We start from the raw sequence: 14994 nt of genomic DNA on the forward strand, positions 1-14994 counted from the left end.
AAGGGTAAAGGAGATGTGCATGAGTGTTGTAATTCAAGAGGTATTAGTTTGTTAAGCGTAGTTGGAAAAGTGTATGGTAGAGTAATGATTAATAGGATCAAGGATAAAACAGAATGCAATCTTAGAAATACAGGGTGGTTTTAGAAGAGGTAGGGGTTGTATGAATCAGATTTTTACAGTTAGGCAGATATGCGAGAAATATTTAGCAAAAGGTAAGGAGGTGTATGTTGCGTTTATGGATCTGGAGAAAGCGTATGATAGAGTTGATAGGGAAGCAATGTGGAATGTGATGAGGTTATATGGAGTTGGTGGAAGGTTGTTGCAAGCAGTGAAAAGTTTCTACATAGGTAGTAAAGCATGTGTTAGGATAGGAAATGAAGTGAGTGATTGGTTTCCGGTGAGAGTGGGGCTGAGACAGGGATGTGTGATGTCGCCGTGGCTGTTCAACTTGTACGTTGATGGAGTGGTGAGAGAGGTGAATGCTCGAGTGCTTGGACGAGGATTAAAACTGGTAGACGAGAATGACCATGAATGGGAGGTAAATCAGTTTTTGTTTGCGGATGATACTGTACTGGTTGCAGACACAGAAGAGAAGCTTGGACGATTAGTGACAGAATTTGGAAGTGTGTGTGAGAGAAGGAAGTTGAGAGTTAATGTGGGCAAGAGTAAGGTTATAAGATGTACGAGAAGGGAAGGTGGTGCAAGGTTGAATGTCATGTTGAATGGAGAGTTACTTGAGGAGGTGGATCAGTTTAAGTACTTGGGGTCTGTTGTTGCAGCAAATGGTGGAGTGGAAGCAGATGTACGTCAGAGAGTGAATGAAGGTTGCAAAGTGTTGGGGGCAGTTAAGGGAGTAGTAAAAAATAGAGGGTTGGGCATGAATGTAAAGAGAGTTCTATATGAGAAAGTGATTGTACCAACTGTGATGTATGGATCGGAGTTGTGGGGAATGAAAGTGATGGAGAGACAGAAATTGAATGTGTTTGAGATGAAGTGTCTAAGGAGTATGGCTGGTGTATCTCGAGCAGATAGGGTTAGGAACGAAGTGGTGAGGGTAAGAACGGGTGTAAGAAATGAGTTAGCAGCTAGAGTGGATATGAATGTGTTGAGGTGGTTTGGCCATGTTGAGAGAATGGAAAATGGCTGTCTGCTAAAGAAAGTGATGAATGCAAGAGTTGATGGGAGAAGTACGAGAGGAAGGCCAAGGTTTGGGTGGATGGATGGAGTGAAGGAAGCTCTGGGTGATAGGAGGATAGATGTGAGCGAGGCAAGAGAGCGTGCTAGAAATAGGAATGAAAGGCGAGCGATTGTGACGCAGTTCCGGTAGGCCCTGCTGCTGCCTCTGATGCCTTAGATGACCGCGGAGGTAGCAGCAGTAGGGGATTCAGCATTATGAAGCTTCATCTGTGGTGGATAATGTGGGAGGGTGGGCTGTGACACCCTAGCAGTACCAGCTGAACTCGGTTGAGTCCCTTGTTAGGCTGGGAGGAACGTAGAGAGTAGAGGTCCCCTTTTTGGTTTTGTTTCTTTGTTGATGTCGGCTACCCCTTAAAATTGGGGGAAGGGCCTTGGTATATGCATGCATGCATAACTCACTTGAGTATCTTCCCTGCTGGAGCACTAGGACTTGTAGCTTTCAAATTCATAACAAATGTTGTTACATAGGGTCAAAATCTTTATGCTATGGGAAAAGCTTTCATGTCTTTGTTACTCGGTAATTCAACTATGGCATAAATGAACTATTTTCAAAGTTAAGGTTAATAATACTGTACTAAAAATTTCTGAGTATAATCATATAGTGCTAAAATTTAAAAAAAAATTATAAATGTATATCCAAAAGCACAACCACCTCATAAAATCAGTCATTCCTTAAATTACAAAATATGTATCTTCACATGCAACCCTCTAACCCGTACATATCCATAAAGTTAAGTTACAACCAACCTGAATATACAAAATATATTCTATTCTATCACTATGTCATGTATATGTATAATCACAGATAATTCAGAATCACTCAAGTGCAAAGAACATACTACTGTATAGTAGAAATTGTAAAAAGTATAAAATGCTTTGTTAGACTTATGAAGGCAATTGTATTGGACTAAAAAGGAAAAGTACTTACAACCTTTTTCAGGAATTACAATTTTCTCTAATTTTGTGATGGGCTGGAATATAAAAATGACCTGTCGTACAGTATATATGTATCTGAAATTTTCTTGATAAATGCCATACAAAAGCTCAAGGATAACACTTTTCCATTAAAACTGGCAAGAACTGGATAAACGTGTTTCATAGCTCTTCAAAGGTAGCATATAAAAGTGAAATGTGCATCATAAGGTATTTTCACATTTAAAATACCTTGGTTTTTATCATTTCAGGATTATGATTAATCAAAATTGAGAATTGAGCATAATAGTATTGCAAAGAATTTCACAATTACTAATGAGACTAACTTTATAACAACAAAGTTAGATACGTGTGGTAGAGACTACCATTAGTGCAATATATAAAAAAAAAAAAAATAACTTTTTTAAAATTAAAAAAACAGACCACCACATCTGAAAATGTAACTGCACCTATTTTTTTTTTACATTAACAGCTTTTGGTAGACTGTATTATTTTATTTTTTTTACATTAACAGTAGGTAGAATGTAATGTCTTTATTTACACAGAGGTTGGTTTCTCTCCAACACCACCAGCTTCACTGTGCACGGCACATGCAACCTTTACAGCTAGTTCATCAGCTTCTTTCTGTGTTGCTGCCTCTGCATAAACTCGTACAATATCCTCTGTTCCTGAAGGTCTAACAAAAGACCTCCCTTTGGGATAGGATTTGACAATCGCATCAATACTTTTCTGTAGTCCTTCGGGAGTTACGCAAATACGTTCAGCGTCAGTTGTTGTAATAACTGTGCGATCAGCAACGAGAACCTGGAAAAAAATACCGGATTTTACTTCCATAAAATTACACGTATTATCTAATTTTACTTACACAAGTGTAAGAAGTGTAAGAAAAGGTGTCTTTGGAAGCTAAAATATTCAGATAACCCAATGCTAACAGCAGAATCTTAGTAAGAGGATAGAATGTTTTAAAGGTGGAAGAGCAGAATGGAGAGGAGGACTTTAGTATCACAATATGAGGAAAACAAAAAAACACTATACTAGTGACTGTTAAGGAAGTAAAGAAAATGTCCAGTCAGAAGAGTCCCATTTGTAAACAATGTCATCGTATGAATATAAAAAATAAACTTTACAGCAGCTTTAGATAAAGAGAACACTAGTATATGCACCATCATTTAAGAAGCAGTGATAATCACTTGATCAGTATGAACTGATTATTTCTAATACTTTATAAAGTTAAGTTTGTTCCCACACTAACAAGCTTCCGCTATTTATGTGGCTATTACTTCTGGTGCAGCTGAAAGGCAGCCATTAGATTTTAATTGCAGGGTAGCAACCCTACCTAACCACTAACAGTGGGTAGGTAGGGGGGTGGCTGGGGGCTACCCAGCCACTTATATCTACTCACGGTTCAATGAACCACGTCACTTTTTACCTTTGGCTGGTAGAGAGCGGACATCTCCTCTAACTCCCATCAAGGCTTAGCCATTTACCACTATTGCTTTATGCTCTTACTTTTCTTTACAGATATGACTTGTGTTTCTACGCGACGCTTCCTTACAGAGTTAAAGTGGCAGTTTCAGATGTCGATGTTTGTTCTGCGAGTTATCAAAAGGATTCCTCTGCGCTGAAGACTCCTCTTGAGGGTTACCTTTCCTGTTCGCGGGTTTGGTTTATTCTTCCCCCTTGGAGGGGAGGAACTTTTAATCCTCTATTTATTTTTATCCTCGGTGCTTCGTGACGACATTGGGTGCAAAGTTGGTGGATGTGGCTGCGGCTGATGTCTTAGCTGTCAACTAGGTCTACTCCCGTTCGCCCTTCCTTCAACTTCTTCTGACGATCTCGTCATCTCCCAACATTCTGTAATTTTCTCTCTCTCTTGCAGGCAATGTATCAGTGCATATGCAGCTTCCCCCTGTTGATAGAGGACGATAATCGATTAACGGCTTGCTCGACGATCGCCGAATCAATGGATTTTCCTTCTCCTTAACCATCGCAGGGGCAAGACTCATCACCTTGTCTTCCTGGTCGATCAGTATGTCCTTCACGACATTCCAATGATGTGACCAGAATTTTATTCTGCTCAATGATCGTAGGGGCGAGACTCATCATCTCGTCAACCTGGTCGGTCAGGATGTCGTTCGCGACAATCCAATGACGAGTTCAGAACATATTCTTTTCAACGCTTGCAGGGGCAAGACTCGTCACCTCATCTTCCAGGTCGGTCTGGTTGTCGTTCACGACAATCTGATGTTAGACACCCATTAGGGCGTCTTTTGTGACTATCATTGATCGCCACAGAGATCACTATGATCACAAGATCGTAGGTATCAAGATCTCAACGTTCTTTGTCTTGAGGAAGAAGACCTGTTTGGTTTCCCCTTCAGGGGATTACTCCGGCAGGATTCCCGTTAGGGAAATCCCATCAGGGATAACTCAGAATTAAGCCTTGGCTTTTTACTCTAGCAACACTTTATGTTAACCTTCCTTAGATATAGAACTCGTTGTAAGGAAACAGAGTGCTGCTCGGAGGTTCGCCTAAGATATTCCACTTCCGAGGGAGAGTCTTTCTACAACTTTTGCACATGTTTGCGCTCATGCTCAAGATTGTCAGTTAAACACTCACGGTCGCGAGCTCACGATGCTCGTGGTCTTGATCTTGAGCTAGATGCCTGTGATCGTGAACCAGACGCTCAAGTTGGCGCTCACGATCGTGAGTTACACTCTCATGATCGCGAGCGAGACACGTTACCTCGATTGCGACACGTCTTTCCTCAACTTTTGAGAACGCACGATAACGCACACAATTGCTCACGCTGACGAGTGTGACGCTCACGATCGCGCTCACGTTCACAAGTGAGATGTTCATGATCACCCTCATGAGCGAGACACGTTCTAGCTCACACTCACAATTGAGAGTTATACTCGCGGTCACGCCACGTTTTTGCGTCTAGTCACTTTATCTTAGAGGACGCTTGCGATCACGAGCTAGTCACTCTTGATAGTGAGCAAGACGCTCGCTCACGCACACGAGTGCGAGTTTCATGGTAGCGAGCAAGACGCTCATGACCATGATTATGACGTTAGTTTCTACATCACTTGAGAACGTTCAAGTGAATGCAAGCAAGGGGCTCGCAATCACGCTCACGTTCATGAGTGTGAATTGCACGCTCATGGTTGTGAAGCCAGTCTCTTCAACTCTGTTTCTCGTGATCGCAAGCAAGATGCTCCCGATTGCTCTCGCGCGTGAGTTTCACAATACTCACAATCGTGAGCTGAACGCTCGTAATCACTATTGGGACCCTCGCGATCGTGGTTTACATACTCAAGCACAACACTTGTGATGGCGATCGTAAGCGTCTTGTGGCCGCGATCGCTAGCTAGACACTCGTGATCACGTCAGAGACGCTCACAATTGTGAGTTACACGCTCGCGAGTGAGACGCTTGTGACCGTGCTCTCTCTCACACTCAAGATCATGAAATGCACTCTTGCGGTCACGAGCAGACTTGTGATCATGATTGCAAGCGTCTTGTGGTAAGATCACAAGATACACTCTCGTGATCACGAACAAGACTATTGCAATCGCGAGCTAGACACTCGAAGATCACGAGCTACAAGCCTGTTTCCCAGGCTAGACACTCAATCAAGAGCTAAAAGCTCATATCAAGAAGCATAAGCTCAATTATGAACTAGATGCTCATGCTCACAAGTGAAACACGTGTGCTTTCGTGTAAAGCATGCTTTCTTGCTAGATGCTCTCGCTTTCATGTGAAACGCTCATTCTCTCGAGTGACTCATGTAGGATGCTCACGCTCTCATGCAAGACACTTGAACTGCACTCTCGTGATCACGAACGAGACTATCGCGATCGCGAGCTAGACGCTCAAGATCACGAGCTACAAGCCCGTATGCCAGGCTAGATACACTCGTACAAGAGCTAAAAGCTTATATCGAGAAGCATAAGCTCAATTATGAACTAGATGCTCATGCTCACGAGTGAAACACGTGTGCTTTCGTGTAAAGCATGCTTTCTTGCTAGATGCTCTCGCTTTCATATGAAACACTCACTCTCTCGAGTGACTCGTGCAGGACGCTCTCGCTCTTATGCGAGACCTGCGCTTTCGTATGAGATGCTCATGCTCTTGTGCGAGATGCTCACACTCATGAGCAAGAAGCTATCATGCGAGGCGCTCATACTCGAAGCAAGATGCTCTCGCTCTTGTGCAAGATGTTCACGCTCTTGTGCAAGATGTTCACGCGCTTGTGCGAGACGCTCACAATCTTGAATGGGACTCTCACGAGCTCACACGTGGCATTTCAAGACCTAGAATGAGGCTCTCATGATCATAAGCACAGTTTCGAGCGAAATTATCCTGACCAATTCGGTAGATCTTGGATTATCCAGATCTCCGATTTGTCAGCTACAAATTGCCGTTTTCCAACTGGTAGACTATTGAGGTTGCTTATCAATAGCACCGTTCACTGTTTTTATGTTCAACTGCTAGTCATTCGTTGTCCTACACGATGGTAGTGCATCGTTTTCGCTTGCTGTCATTTACTGACTGACATTCACTAGTCAGAGAATAGTGATCACCAAAAGCCTGCTCCATTCTAGGCTTTTAGTTTGCCAGAAACTTCCTGAGAGGGAGCTGCTCAAGAGAGCACTCTCTCCTAGACGGCATAGATAGTGTCTCATCACTGTTGGGCTTACACTACTTAGTTAATCCCCTCAGAGTTGCCCCTCCTCTTCAGTTCTTGGGTTCTCAAAACTTTCTCGCCTTCGGTGGAACCAGAGAGATCCGTTTCAAGGTGGTCAGGTTTATGTATTGAATAAGGCACACTTATAGGAATTCATCTCCCTTGATTGTACGTGTTTTTCATTTACACTTCGTTCATACTAGTCTCCTGTCTCCTGAAGCAAATCAGATCTCAGTGGTGATAAGGGAGGCAGATTCTTTGAATCTGTTTCTCCACCTTAGCGAGAGACACAACCTCATAAGGTTACTGCCATTCTCTTCCTCTTAGAGGAAGAAATTCAGTGCTGTCTAATTGACAGCCATAGCAACTTACTTGCTATGATTCAAGTCATCCCTAGATGGGTGACTGACAAGAATGAGGATATGGAAAATCTGTGTTCTCTCCACCTCCGTTGGCCCTTATGCCCTGGGACCTTAGTGGAAACACATTCGACCTCCATCTGCTTCCATCCCTGGGAAACATCTTTTGTCTACATTTCATGAAACTCAGACTTGTTCATGAAGTCGAGTGATGACTTTTTCCCACAATCGGAGCTGTTCCTTAGGCCGGAGAGGTTAGGAATATATTCCTTTCTCATAAGAGAACCCCTTCCATGAGCTTGAAATATTCGGTGCATGTCTTTTCGTCAAGGAAAGAAAGTTCAGACTTTAGCTGCAAGGATTGTATCTTATATTTCCTTGTGATTGGAAAATCCGATCCCATAGGAAGATGGGGGACACTGGGATACAGCCAGGCTTTGTCAGTTAAAAGTCTCAACTTTTAGTTTCTCCTCGTGAGACGAGGGAAGGTTTTGCGATCAACCAGTTAGCTTTCTGATAGGATCGGCCCTTGTTTTGAAGACCTCAGCCTACTGATTATAAAGTCTCTAACTCCAGCAAAACATCTCATTCCGTTTACCTCGATCTATTAGAGTAATCGAAGGAATAACACGAAGGTCATATATACAGATATCCGTAGATTGTGTCATTACCCTGTAGAAACTTCCGCATGTCTCACTAGACCACATCAGTCCCCATCGAGTGTGACCTCTGAAGAACTGGCCGGGCCCCAGGTCCTTCTCTTGGTCCTCTACAAGACCTACGCAAATAACGGGCCTAGTTCAAAGAATGCCTAACGAGAATCTCTCCCAAGGAGTAGATCTCCTCGTCCTTCTGGATTTGACGCTTCCTACTGAGGCATCAAAGAAAGGAGAGGGGAGGCCACATTCAGGACCATATGTCCTTAGGACTATGATCAGTGCACGAATGATACCATCTCTCTATCCCCTAGTAGGCACCATATTCCTTTGGGAAAATGCCGGGAAGGGGGGGGAATGACTGATAAGTAGGTTTCCTGTTCGCATTAGAACATTGCCTGCTCCTATGTGGAATCCCCTTCATGGTATCCTGTCTATGGGGTTATATTTTATGGAATCCAACCCCTATGCAGGAGTATTCTTCCTACAGCCTCGTTTTAGTGGTCTTCCATCGAGAAGTGGAATGAATATCAATGTCAAGCATTGATCTTCTTTTGCAGGAGGACTGCTGTCTCCTGTTCGATTCCCTTAAACAAGCAATTTTCTGAGAAAGGAATTGATGGCTTCTCCCCACTTCCATGCAGACTTATTGTCGGACTTGTCTCATTAAGGGACTCGACTAGAGCTAGGTCTAGCCTTGTCGGCAAGACTCGTATTGTTGAAAAGACAGGTGACATACAGTGCCATGTCTACGACTCCGGAGATCCCATTACGGAGTTTGTTTATGACTATATACTCCGTGGTGAGTGTTGAATGAAATCTATTTCTTTCTTCTTCTCAAGAGTGCTATTCTTGTCATGCACTCATAAATTGCCAACTAAGGAAATCACGCTCTTTCGCTTAGGCAATGGAGGACCCTTGCTCGTCCATCAAGCATCTCCTCTAATCGTTGCTCTCCATAGAGTTTGAGCCAACCACCAGTAGTGGGATAATACAGCCTTATATGGGATGGGTAGCTCTAAACTGCAGATCTTTCCCTGATCCTGAAGACAAGTTTTTCCTAGTGTGACATTCTACTGAAAGAGACGTACCCTATGGGTCTCCTTCAACGTCTCTCGCTTACCGCGAGAAACCAAGTAAGATCCTATTATGTTCCGGGAAACTGCCGCTTGGTAATTAAGGCTTACTTAGCCCCAAGGGCTTATCACAATGGGTCAGATACTTGTCATTCTTTTTCTTTTTCACGCCAGTGATTATATTGAGGCCATACCTCAGTAAAACAATGAAGGAGTTCGCTCCTTAGGTTCAGCAGGCCTCGCTAACCCTAGGAAGGTCAAAGAACGTTGTAAGGATCTCATCCGTAACGGGAACTCAGGTCTTATACCAGTCACAGAATCCCTCTTCTCCTCCTCAGAGAGATGACCCAGAGCTCTGTACATTTTAGGACAGAATCAGTCCATAACGTTTTCAAGCACAAACCGTGCCATTGGTAGGGTGAAAATGTGTGTTCTTCACCTCACCCTACCTACAAGGCGTGATCCACAGAAGACTTGATTCGTTTTCTCTCACTCCTGTGGTTCATAGCGCTCTCGAGCAGCTCCGTTTGTGACACAAACCATATCATTGATAGGGTGAATACGTGTCTAATCTTCACCTCTACATACCCATAAGACATAACCTACATAAGACCCGATACGTTTTCTCTATCACTCCTGTGGTGGTGACACAATAAGTGGTTTAATAATACCTTGGGCTCCTTGTGGGATAAGTATCAGAAGGATGAAGGCATTGGCTACCTGGGGTAAGACTGGAATGAATGAAAGTATGCCTGGCTCTTTTATTTTCATCATCTTCCCCTCCTTTGAGGAACAGCGCCATGAGTACCTTTGCAAAGCGGGCTTCAACCTCAAGGAAGGCCACAATTTCAAAAGATCAACTGAAGGAGATTATCCTGCTGAGAAGGGCAATGCCGCTTTGCTAGGGGGAAGCGGCAGTGTTTTCCAAACCTAGGGGTTGTCCCTGGGTTAAAGGGTCGCTGCTCCAGCTAGACCAATCCTCTGGGGGCACTGATTGAGAGCGAGCTTCGGGCAGAGATCGAGGAGTGGAAGAAGAAAGTTGAGGTTTCTTAGACTTCTAGGATGACCCCAAAGGAGAAGCCCTCTTCGACTTCTTCCACCACCTACGAAACCTCTCCCACTGGGAGGATGGCTACTCCCTACACTCATAACAGGTGTCCTCCCGAGTACAGGGTTGTCCTCGGCAATTAAGGTATAGGGAATGAGGATCTGTCTCAACCAGAGACATGAAGGTACTGCAATTGCGCCCCTCAGATCCAGGATAAGTCTGCATGACAACCTGGAAGTAACACACTCAAAGTCTGATAAGAGAGAGCTAAGAAGAAATTAGTCTAATGGCCAATCAGTATGGGCGATTTAGAGAGACGGACGTCCACTCTCAACCGAGCCAAAAGCAAAAGTGGCGAGACAACACTAGTGAGTGTGTGAGTAGGAGAGCCGGTACTACCCTCTGCAACCCCATTGGTAATTAACAGTGGGGTAGTTACACCTCTCTAGAAGTCTTATGGCTAGTCTTCCAGCTTTTCTGAAAGTATATTTCCCTAATAAATAGCAAAAGGGTTTACATTATCATTATTTCTTCTGGTCTGGGTTATCTTGTTTATTTTAAGTTATGTAGCTGGACCATTAAAGCCTTTTAGTGTTAATTTTGCTTAGCTGAAGGTCATTTCCATCTCCTCATAATATTTTGAGCAGTATTGGGTAAAATTACCATGCCTAGATTGCTGTTCACTTTTTTGTGTTTTTTAACAAATTGACAATAAATTTTCTGACGTGTATTGTAGTAGTTTCTTCTAACCACTCAAAAAAACTGTTACAATGACAATTATTGTTAATATTATTATTCTATTTTAAAAATATGGAACCTTGACAATGCATGGATCTCAACGGCAAATAAAATAATAATAAAATGTTCTGTCGTGTGTGAAGTGCAAGCATGTTGAGAATGCCCGGTGGAGGTGCAAACATGAATATGCGTGGGTGACCCTACCCTTTCCATACAATACTTCTAAACATACTGATGAATGTTGTACTTAACTACTTGCAAGTACTAAGTAGACTATCTGCATGGCTTAATTTGATCATGCCACACAACAGAGCAGTATCTTCCAGCCCATTAGTTCCCCGTACTAATCACTGAAAGAATGTGGTACAAGATTACCAATCATTTGCAGCTCAGTGGGTGCTCAGCTGCATATGGGATCAGTCTGCCGCATCTCAGTGGATGACTGGTTCATGGTACCAATCTTTCTTGGTACATCTATGAAGGAAACTCTATTGTTTCCCCACAGCCCAGGGTCCTGATCCACGCTGGATTGGATACCGAGTGGGAACAGTTTCCTCCACTCTCAAGGAGGAGGAGGAGAGGTCACTCAAAGTCATGTAGGACTTCTTGCAATTGGCTGCCATACACTTTGACAATTCTTTTAAGAAGAATAAATTACAAGTGTCAGAAGGGGAAGAAGTAGATAACTTTACAAGGCAGTGTTTCCTTACCCTCAATTGCTTGAGAGTTGGTGTTCATTCCAGGACTGACCACCTAGTACCAGTGCAAACAGCAATCACTATTGCAATACTGTAGTCTTGCCTTGCTGACCAACTCTAAAGGATGAGAAAACTCCTGAGTGGATTGAAAATGAGCAGCGGTAACTGTTACATAAAGCTCACATTCCCTAATTTACCCCATAGGTACCAGTCAACATAAGAACTCTGTAAATTAAACTCTCTGACGGCACAAGGTGTAGCGTAAACAATACAGTACATCTAACAGCCTACTGTATGCCACTGGAGATCAGTCTTATGAAACAGAGGTGGTTGTCACACCAGACTCTTCATCTCTAACAGACCTCGAAAGTACGATTCAGTGTGGGAACCCCATGGAGATAGTGTAAATGATACAGTACTCATATTGGCCTATGTACATTGCTGGAGACCAGTCTGGGTTGGACTGTTCACCTGCAGCTGATGAAATAGCAGTGACCTTCATACCAGGTTCACAATAGCTAACTAACCACAAAATTACCAGCTGATGCACAAACTGCTTTTAGGAACAGAATAATGCACAAGGATAGGGTACTATCCCCTTAAAACAATAGAAACTGGAAATGACAGAGTTATTTCCCCATGTCCTAGTGCTGATATTTTGTTCAAATAGGTCCACTTACTTTAACCTGGTGCAACAGCTGTACAGTATTTGTGTAACACTGTCTCACCTTCTGCTTGACTGATCACAAAGGTACCAGTTAGTGGGAGAGTACCGTCACTCCCTAGCAAGGAGAGCAATTACAAAGGTACCAGTTAGTGGGAGAGTACCGTTACTCCCTAGTAAGGAGAGCAATTACATTTGGTCTTTTATCAAGACCTTCCCATTAGGTTATCTTCCTCCTCTTCTCATGGAAAATGTAGACTAAGGGATAGGAGGAAGAAGTGGTTGGTTGAGGAGTTAGTGAGAGCAAACCTTGCCAAACATTATTCCTTGATGCCACAGAGGTGTCATGGTCTGGTTAACCAATAATAACTACTCTCCCTTAGAGGATGAAGCTCTTGTGAAGCTGTAAGAGCTTTCTCTACTACAATACAAACCACTACATTGGGACATTCACTGACACTGCAATAAACGGGGCTCATACATTATCCCGGGAAACCTTGGCATACGGTGTGCCCCACTATTCACTATTTGATTACTGGGTACGTACAGACAAGGTGCAACTGAATCAGGTAATTCTCGACGAAGGCAGAAAAACGATAACAGCGACGACCTTTGCTCCGAGTTCACTTTTTCTGATTGGAATAACGAGAACAATCATTACCCCCTCAAAAGTACACAACACATGGGGCTTTGAATGTTTCTATCCTTATAGAAACAAAATCCACTTCAACATATGCTTACCTTTTAGTGCATTTCCACCAACAAGAGGGTGAAAAAAAAATTATAAATGAAATAAGAAAGGATCCAACCGTCCATAACCACCGAGGCTCAAGACAAAACTGGCTGTTCTGTGACAGGTGGGTGGATGGAGTTTCCGCCCTTACACCCCCTGTCATCATTACCAACTACCTTGTTAACGATTCAATAGCCATTCCAGGGCTGCCAAAACCTTATCCCTTTAATCTAAAGAACGAAAGCTTTTTTATATGCATATGAACAAATATAAATTACTTATTGATACAAAGGCAAATCCTATCTTCTTGTTCACTTCAACTTATTATCAAATTGTTTGTGCTGGATATTTTTCAGTTTTGAGAAAACACTAATTCAAGCATTGTTACAGTATTCTAACAACAACCTCTGCATTCATTGGATGATGTAAGCCACCAAGCTAAAAAAAAAATTCCTAAGACAAAATATTTAGACTACTAAGATACTTATTTTAAAGTCAAAATTATGGCTTCACAGTCTATAAAGTGTGAAAAAAAAAGGCCGATGTGAACTATGAAGACTCACTTGATGAAAGTAACAGAGTTCTATAAAGAATATAAACTTGCACTAACCCCTAAATCTTTGAACCCTCTAGAGCAACTTAAGTCAAAGATGGTCTGTACAGTAGTATAAAAAAAAAAACCTAAGTAATTCTGAACCACCAACTATTTATTAAGACTGCATACCTACTATCATACATTTATGTTATTCTTGAAAAAACATTAAAACTAACAAACACATTGGAATAGGGATAATATCAAACAAGGAACAATCAATAAACCCAACTCAGCAGAGTATAGGCTAATAATAGCAATGAACTGTAATATATGTTGCCTATTTACTACAAAAATATTGCCCAACTTCCTTTAGCTTTCAAAATCCTAACCAAGGCTCCAGTAATAGTGCTTTTCACCTCTTTTTGCCACCAATCATCCTTCCCAGCTGAAATTCTAATACCCTTCAAAGAACCAAGGATTGAATCCGCATAGGAACAAAGATGTATGTACAAGTAATTAAAATCATGAGATGGATGTACAGATTCAAATGATAAATTGCAAGCTTATTTAGTGAAACATTGCACTTGGGCATAAGTGTTGCCTTCCGATTTACCTTTCCATGAAAGCATGCCCTACTTTACTGAAATTAGACTAGGGATATACTGAACAATTTTTTCCAGGTCTTAATCCCTCATAATAAAAATTGGGTGGTTACATTAGGTTCTAAGAATAAAAAATTTTGTTAATCCCATTTGATTTTAAGATTACTGGTACTCTTGAAATAAAAATTTCAACAAGGAATCTATACTTAGGGTAACTTTTCTGAGGAGTAGACAAAATACTCAAAATACTCTGAAGATAAAATAATGGTTATATTACTCTTACCTTCATCTGTCTATTAGGAAGGTCACAGTAGGCTGCATTCCAATCAGAGACAGACCAGCCTTTGGCATGTAAGATAGTCTCAACTAGTAACATGTCTGATATGGCATCTCCCACTGTCTCATTGATCACATCTAACACCAGAGAAAGTTTCTTAGCACTCTCATTTCCACCTGCAAAAGTACACCAGTAGAATAGTTACGAAACAGTCTTGATTACGTGTTGGCACTTTTTAATTCTTATAATACATCTAAAATAACATGAATAAAATTTTCCTATTCATCACAATAGAGCATCTAATCTTTTAGGTTGTGAAGAGATACAAACTATGAATGAGATTCATACTTTTGCATAAATTATCATGATTATCATCATTACTTAATGAGCTACAACCCTAATTGGAAAAGAAAGCTGCTATAAGCTCAAGGGCTCCAACAGGGAAAATAGCCCAGTGAGGAAGGAAAATAAGGAAATAAACTACAAGTGAAGTAATTTAAAGAAATAAAATATTTCAAGAACAGTAACAACACTAAAATAAATCTTTCATATATAAATTATTGAAACTTAAAAAAACAAGAGGAAGAAAAATAACAGTGTACCCGAGTGTACCCTCAAGCATGAGACCTATGCCTCAAGACAGTGGAAGATCATGGTACAGAGACTATGGCACTGTTCAAGACTAGAGAGCAATGGTTGGAAGAGCTGTGGTAAGTCTTTTCTACCCTTACCAAGAAGAAACTAGCCACTGAACAATTACGCTGCAGTAGTTAATCCCCTTGAG

General features: G+C 41.8%; 1 protein-coding gene across 1 annotated transcript in view; it reads right to left on the bottom strand.

Annotated features, from left to right (window-relative positions):
* Window positions 1–1772: 1772 nt before the first annotated feature.
* The window catches only part of nst (phosphoglucomutase 3-like protein nst), a 41966-nt gene continuing 28744 nt past the window's right edge, over window positions 1773–14994 (bottom strand). Inside the window, exons 8-9 of the mRNA XM_068360775.1 lie at window positions 14217–14386; window positions 1773–2934 (exon numbers count right to left, since the gene is read on the bottom strand). Coding sequence (XP_068216876.1) covers window positions 2668–2934; window positions 14217–14386 — 437 coding nt within the window. The 3' untranslated portion in view covers window positions 1773–2667. The remainder of the gene's footprint in view (window positions 2935–14216; window positions 14387–14994) is intronic.

The sequence above is a fragment of the Palaemon carinicauda genome, chromosome 37 (genome assembly GCF_036898095.1).
Source record: "Palaemon carinicauda isolate YSFRI2023 chromosome 37, ASM3689809v2, whole genome shotgun sequence".
Taxonomy (NCBI): Eukaryota; Metazoa; Arthropoda; class Malacostraca; order Decapoda; family Palaemonidae; genus Palaemon; species Palaemon carinicauda.